Raw genomic sequence first — 7,687 nt, 5'->3', positions numbered from 1 at the left:
ATAAAATATCAAGAACAAAACTCACAATTTCAATAGCGCTCCTTCCAGTAGGCATGCCAACCACGGCTCTCTCCAAGCTTCCCTTCCATGAAGTGCATGCTTTGTTGATAGTATTTCATCGATCATAAACACCACCACCATCCTACCCGTCGTCGTTGCAGTTTTCTTGAAACTTTGCAATGATTTTATCCCACAAAACTTTTTTATTTTGATTTGTGCCAACTGCACCATCTTCGCTAACAGAAACCCATGCCAAGCATAAAGCAACATCTTCCTCACAGGTCCAATTATGACCTCTATGCTCTCTTGCCATGTTGAACAATTTGGAAATGGAAAGAAGTGGTAGAAAGATAAATTGGAAGAATTGTAGGAGAAAATTGAGTTTTGTGTGGATGTTTGAACAAATACATAGGTATTTATAGAGTTTTTGGATGAATTTTGAGTTAAATAATTTTTTTTAATTATTTTAGCCGTTGGATTTAAATTTGGGCGTTAGATCTTTTTTTTTGTCGTTGGATTTGATTATATTCGATCTCAGCTGTTGAATTCAATGTATTTTAAAATAACATATTTTTTAAAAATGAAATTTGAATTTGGACCGTTGGTTCCAACGGTCCTTAAATGATGGTTGTCGGATGGGGAAAAGAGCCGTTAGGCTCGGGGGAAGTGGCCGACAAGGCCCTGACAGTGGGCCCCTACTCTGTCCGGAGCAGATTTGAAGGAGGCCTGTGGGGTGTGTTCGAGAGTGGGCGGGCCAAGAGTGGCCCAATTTCAAGCAAGTCCACGCAGATTTGGGGGGGGGGGAGAATTTGGCCCAGTTTTAGCATTTGGCTTTTAGCCCAATGTTTTAGCTTGGGTTGGGTGGTGTTTGGGGGGAAATTTGGCAAATAGCCCTTGGTTGGAGTAGGTCTAAGGTGAACTCCAAACCCTAATAATTAATTGTTCAAAACCATTTAAGCAATCTTTAATTCAAAATTGCCTCAAACTGAGGTAGTCGTGAAAACAAGTTCATTTAATCATGCATGTTTATGTCACACTTTTGAATAAGAGGCATAAACTACCTTAATTCTTTATTGTATAGCCATCACACAATATATTAAGGTAGAACACAATTCATAGCATATAAAACAGTGCTATTATTTATCCCTTTGTATACCATCCAACCATAAAACTTTAACATTTCAATTTAATGGTAGAAATCAACCAAACATCAAATGAAAAACCAATTTCCTACGTAAGTAAAATCTAATTACAGATTATTTTCACATGTATCAGGTTCAAGTTCAACCTTGCAACCTACCAGCCATATTAAAGTTCAACATAAATCCTAATCTCCAGCCCCCTTGCTTCTCCCGAACCCCATCTTACATTTTGCACTCTCAGTGTATGTACAATCATTGTCTTTTCTATATCATTTTCCGAAAGTTTCAAAGCACTGCGAATCTCGAAAAATCACGTAATAAAATAATAAAACACAACTTAGTTCTATGTATCAAACAAATGTTAGTGTGAAGTATTTAGCTAAGTTATGCAAGATAACAATAAGAAGAGGATTGAGGAATGCGTGTTCTTCTTCTTTGTAGAAGTTGCAGAGAGAAAAATATATTTCTTATATTTCAAATGAGCACGCACACATGCACTCTTTTACAACCGTTTTGCCTTAGATGGATCAAAAAACAACACATTTGATCTCAGCCACACATCTAGCTAACTTTTAGGATCACTACACATGGCTAATTAGCCTTACACATTTAAGCCTTACACTTGTCATTTTGAAGACTAAGTGCATACACAATTAACATTAAAGGACTTCTTATTTACTCATCAGCTCATTACTTACAATTCTACACTCCCCTTTAAGTTTTGAGCTGATTTCACTCCAAGTTTATCCCTGGGATAGCAGAACTGATCCTGAGCCAATGACTTTGTGAAGATATCTGCTAGTTGCTCATTTGTAGGACAATAGACAAGATCAATGATTCCTTCTTGTAAAGCATCCTTGATGAAGTGATATCTTCGATCAATGTGCTTAGTTTTCTGGTGAAACACAGGATTCTTTGTGATAGAAATTGCAGCAGTATTGTCACACTGAAGTGGAGTAGCCTCAGTTTGAAATTCACCAAAGTCCTCTAACACAAATCTGAGCTAAATTGCTTGTGCAGTTGCCTCTGATGCACTAATATACTCTGCTTTAGTAGTAGAGAGTGCTACACAATTCTGTTTGATTGAAGCCCAAGAGAAAATTCCACTATCAAAGGAGAAAGCATATCCTGTGGTGCTTTTACTGTCATCAACTAAACCACCCCAGTCACTATCACAGTAACCGATTAGAATTGCATTTCTTCCCTTGACATACTCCAAGCCATAGTCAAGTGTTCCTTTGATATACTTGAGAACCCTGTTGGTAGTACCATAGTGTTTGTTGGTAGGGCAGTGCATGAACCTTGCAAGTAAACTAGCTGCATACATCACGTTGGGTCTTGTAACTGTGAGATACAATAGGCTTTCCACAATTTTCCTATATTGTTCTTCATTTGCTGGACCAATGCCATCATCTTTGCTGAGCTTCTCAGTGGTAACCAAAGGTGTAGCAATAGATTTACACTCACTCAAGCCAAAATTGTCCAACAAAGATATAGCATACTTTCTTTGATGAAGAAAAATGCTTGTGTGTGTTTGGATGATTCCCATTCCGAGAAAATGATGCAAGAGCCCCAAATTTGTCATTTCATACTTTGTCATCATATCCTTCTTGAATTCCTCCAACATTTGTTGACTATTACCCATGTACACAATATCATCTACATATAGAGACACAATTAACTGCTTTACCTCTGGTTTTAGTGTATAAAGTGGCCTCACTTTGACTCTTCTCAAATCCACATTGAGTGAAGGAAGAGTCAATTTCACTATACCAAGCCCTTGGTGCCTATTTTAAGCCATACAAAGCTTTATGAAGCTTGTACACTTTGTCTTCACTCCCCTTGACCACAAAACCATCTGGCTGTTCTACATAAACCTCATCTTCAAGTACTCCATTCAGAAAAGCAGATTTGACATCAAGTTGATATAGTTTCCAACTTTTTTGTGCTGCCAATGCAACTAGTGTTCGAATTGTATCAAGTCTAGCCACAGGTACAAAGGTTTCATTATAGTCAACACCTGGTTTCTGAGCATATCCCTTGGCTACTAGCCTTGCTTTATTTTTCTGCACTGATCCATCAAGATTAAGCTTGGTTTTGAACACCCACTTAATCCCAATTATAGGTTTATCAGTGAGTCTATCCACTAGCTTCCATGTTGCATTCTTTTCAATCATTTGCAGTTCATCTTTCATAGCTATCATCCATAATTCATCCTTAGCTGCCTCTTCAAACTTTTCAGGTTCCACAATGCAGAGATTGCATTGAGCTAGAACATTATCCAGGTTCCTCCACCTCAATGGAGTATGATCAAAAGCTTGAGATTTTCTCATACTGCTACTCACATTACTTGCTGATTCATGAGAAGATAATAAACTTGGTGTTTGGGCATAGTTCTGACCTTCAGGAGTTGTTCCAAGTGATGTACCCTTAGGCATATTAGGTAGCTCATCATGATTAAGCATAGTTACATAATTCTTAGAGATCTTCTTCCACTCCCAGGCTACATTTTCATCAAACACAACATTTCTCGAGAGTATAAGTTTCTTAGTAAGAGGATCATACACTTTGTACCCCTTTTCACAAGTGGCATAACCTACAAATATGCCCTTGACACTCTTTGCATCTAGTTTCTGTCTCAACTCACTTGATATGTGTACATAGCACAAACAACCAAAGATTCTAAGATGTGCGATCCCTGGTTTTCGACCACTGAATGCTTCAAATGGAGTTATATCTCCGAGAGCTATTGTAGGACACCTATTCAGTATGTAGACAGTTGTGTGTATAGATTCTGCCCACAAATAGTAAGGTAATCCTTTATCGTGAAGCATGGCTTTTGCCATTTCAACTACAGTTCTGTTCTTTCTCTCTACAACTCCATTCTGTTGTGGAGTATAAGCCATAGAGAGTTGTCTTTGAATACCTTCATCTTCACACAACTTGTTAAACTCACAAGATGTGAATTCACCCCCTCTGTCACTTCTCTGGCATTTTACTTTAAAACCACTCTATAGCTCTACCATAGATTTGAATTTTCTAAAACAATTCAATGCATCTGACTTGTATTTGAGAAAATAAACCCACATCATTCTTGTACAGTCATCTACAAGAAGCATAAAATACTTGTTTCCGGCTATGGACTCATTTTGCATAGGTCCACACAGATCCACATGAATCAACTCTAGTGGGTTGCTTGCTCTCCATGCCTGATTCTTTGGGACCCACTCTCTATGTTGCTTTCCAAGCTGACAACCTTCACACACTTCATCAACTTCTTCTAAATATGGAAGTCCATGCACCATTTCCTTCTCTTTGAGTTGTTTTTATCCTCTTAGATGCAGATGGCCTAGCCTTTTGTGCTAGGTCCAAGTAGATTGAGACAAGCTTGTTTTCAGAGCTATATGATCATCAGGCAAGAATGCTAAAGGATAACATCTATTCCTCTTCATTTCTACTTTAATTACAAGGCATTCCAGTGAAGGACCATAAAAAATGCTGCACATTTTACCTCCAAACAACAAATAATACCCATGCTCATCCATCTGTCCCACACTCAGTAAGTTCTCCTTCAATCCAGGTAGATACATTACCTCCTTGATGTATTTTCTGCCCTTACTAGTATCAATTACTAGAGTCCCCATTCCAGCTACATTCATAAGCTCACCAGTTGGCATTTGTACTTTGCCTACTACATTTGTCCTTATATCAACCAACAATTTCTCATTTTCAGTCATGTGGTTGCTGCAACCATTGCCAACATACCATTCACCATTGACAACAGATTTAGAGATAATGTTATTTGCATAGAACAGGTTTCTTGTCACCTCTATTTGATTAGCACTATTTGCCTTGTGAACTGATCTGCCTGTAGTATACTCTTGAGCCCAATGTCCAAACCTTTCACAGTTATAGCATTTAGGCTTTCCTTTATACTTACACTCACCAAAGTGGAATTTAGAACATACCCTGCACTGTGGTTTTGTGACTACCTGACCCATTAATTGTGCATTTTGTGTAGGATTAGCATGAAATTTATGCTGGAACTTAGGTTTTGAATCCCATTTCTTGCCCGTAGAATTCCAATTCTTCTAGAACTGAGATGGACCAGATTGAGCTCCACTTTTATTTTGTCCCTTTGGGCTCATTGAGAGAGATGTAAATGCCTTCCCAGTAGTATCAACAGTATGCAAATCAAACCGTTGTTCTTGGCTCTTTAAGATTGCAATTACCTTCTGCAATTCGACAGTCTCTAAACATTTTGTATTTTCTATAACCAAACAGATAGGATCATATAGTTTACTTAGACTAATTAGAACCTTTTGCACAAGTCTTTCATTAGAAAAAGATTCATCGAATGTTTTCATCTTATTAATCAATTCATTCAGCCTTGTAAGATAACCAGATAGAAATTCATCATCTCGCATATTCAAATTCTCCTCTAAGATTTTGAAGTTTTACCGATCTAACCTAATCACCACCGTGGTATTCTCCATACAATAGATCCTACGCCATCTTAGCTGAATCAGCATTGGCAATCCGAGGGAAGATCTGGTCAGAGACTGCATTTTGTATGATTCCTAGAGCCTTCGCATCCTTCATGAATGCAACATTTATTTCTTCATTGATTGCATCTTTTGATGACTCTTCAGTTTCCTTCTTCTTCTTCTTCTTCGAATTGGGAGTTGTAATCCCCTTTTCTACTAGATTCCATAACCCAAGAGATTTGAAAACCGCAACCATCTTAATTCTCCAGAACTTGTAGTTCTCACCGGAGAAAATAGGAGTTCTCACCTCTGAGCTTCCAGATCCAAACATCTTTGACCTGAATGATAATGAAACTCCGACGACCTTCACCAAGCTTCGAGTAAGCTTCGATTTAGCTCAGTGACCTCACAGATTCACACCAGACTAAGTTGATCCAACCTGGCTCTGAAGCCATGTTAGTGTGAAGTATTTAGCTAAGTTATGCAAGATAACAATAAGAAGAGGATTGAGGAATGCGAATGTTCTTCTTCTCTGTAGAAGTTGTAGAGAGAAAAATATGTTTCTTATATTTCAAATGAGCACGCACACATGCACTCTTTTACAACCGTTTTGCCTTAGCTGGATCCAAAAACAACACATTTGATCTCAGCCACACATCTAGCTAACTTTTAGGATCACTACACATGGCTAATTTAGCCTTACACATTTAAGCCTTACACTTGTCATTTTGAAGACTAAGTGCATACACAATTAACATTAAAAGACTTCTTATTTACTCATCAGCTCATTACTTTCAATTCTACAACAAATAATTAGCAGTAATAAGCATTTTCATAAATGCATAGTCATATAATCCTCTCATTCCAACCAAAACAAATGATAGAACACAGGGATCAACCAAAGTCATCTAAATGACGAAATCGAAGAGAACAAGACGCATATCGGAATAAAATCAACTAAAGCTAAAGAGAAATTCAAAAATTAATTGGAATTAAATCGTAAAAATGAGTGAGGATACGTATATTTATTATTATGTATATTCATACACATGCATACACAAAAGTGTATAACGTATGCATGATATACGATCCAGGAAATCCCAATCAATAACAGAAACAACGGCTATCTTATGCAACGGCCGTTTCATACCGTCGGTTTCCAACAATATGTTCACTAATATAATATGATAATTGTAAGAGTAAACAAGTATTCAATATAATCACCAGGAACACAAGGATTGATCAAGTAAATCACAAATCTTGAACTATGTAAACAAGAAGTAAATAAGATACAAAACATGTTGATCGAAGCATACCTGCAGACATGTTTGTGGATGTAGAGGCCATATGTAATCTGCACACAACCTTCTTCTCTCTGTAAAGCACAATACTCTCCAACTTATAGGCTATTGGAACAATATAAGTGATTCCTTTGTGAGAGCAGGGATTGTGATTTTATACTAGAAGTTCCGGATTGCCTATAACAATCCTACAAGGAATATGAAACTAAATCCTTGTATAATCATGAGTACTAAACTCATGTCCCAAAACAAAGCTCTAATCCAAAACCAAATAGGATTCACTCTCATAAACATATCGAGACTTCATTATGTTAATCCACAAAAACTTAACCGTGTGAAAACATACTTACATTCCTACATTCTCCCACTTGAGTATGATTCAAAAAGGTAAAGTATTAACTTAAAATTATCACATAAGTCTCACAACAATGTTTCTCCAGTAAAGCACAGAACTAAATACACGTGTCAAGGCAATGAACTCGTAATCTCTTCTGCAATACAATGTGCAGAATCAACTTATAAATCACAAAGTCTAACACATGTTCACAGAAAAGTGACTCTGCATACGAGCAAACCAAAAGTTTACTCCCACTCATATTGCCCAAAATACAACATAAGTTCTTTAGTCATTCACCAAAAGAACAACTGAATATAATTCTCAATAGCTTTGTCAAAAACAAAAATTGACTCAATAACTTTTATTGAATTATCACAATGTTTCCTATAAACAACTAATCACATATTTATCTGAACTAAT

The 7,687-nt window shown here is 37.0% G+C and overlaps 1 protein-coding gene across 1 annotated transcript; it reads right to left on the bottom strand.

Moving 5' to 3' along the window:
- Nucleotides 1-1,308: 1,308 nt before the first annotated feature.
- LOC137740604 (uncharacterized mitochondrial protein AtMg00810-like) lies at nucleotides 1,309-2,787 on the bottom strand. Its single transcript, XM_068480441.1, has 3 exons — nucleotides 2,167-2,787; nucleotides 1,841-2,037; nucleotides 1,309-1,435 (listed from the first exon to the last, which is right to left on the bottom strand). The coding sequence occupies exons 1-3, from the start codon at nucleotides 2,785-2,787 to the stop codon at nucleotides 1,309-1,311; spliced, it is 945 nt and encodes a 314-aa protein (XP_068336542.1).
- Between the last annotated feature and the right edge of the window lie 4,900 nt (nucleotides 2,788-7,687).

Source organism: Pyrus communis, chromosome 7 (genome assembly GCF_963583255.1).
Source record: "Pyrus communis chromosome 7, drPyrComm1.1, whole genome shotgun sequence".
Taxonomy (NCBI): Eukaryota; Viridiplantae; Streptophyta; class Magnoliopsida; order Rosales; family Rosaceae; genus Pyrus; species Pyrus communis.
This window is presented reverse-complemented; position numbering and strand designations above follow the sequence as displayed.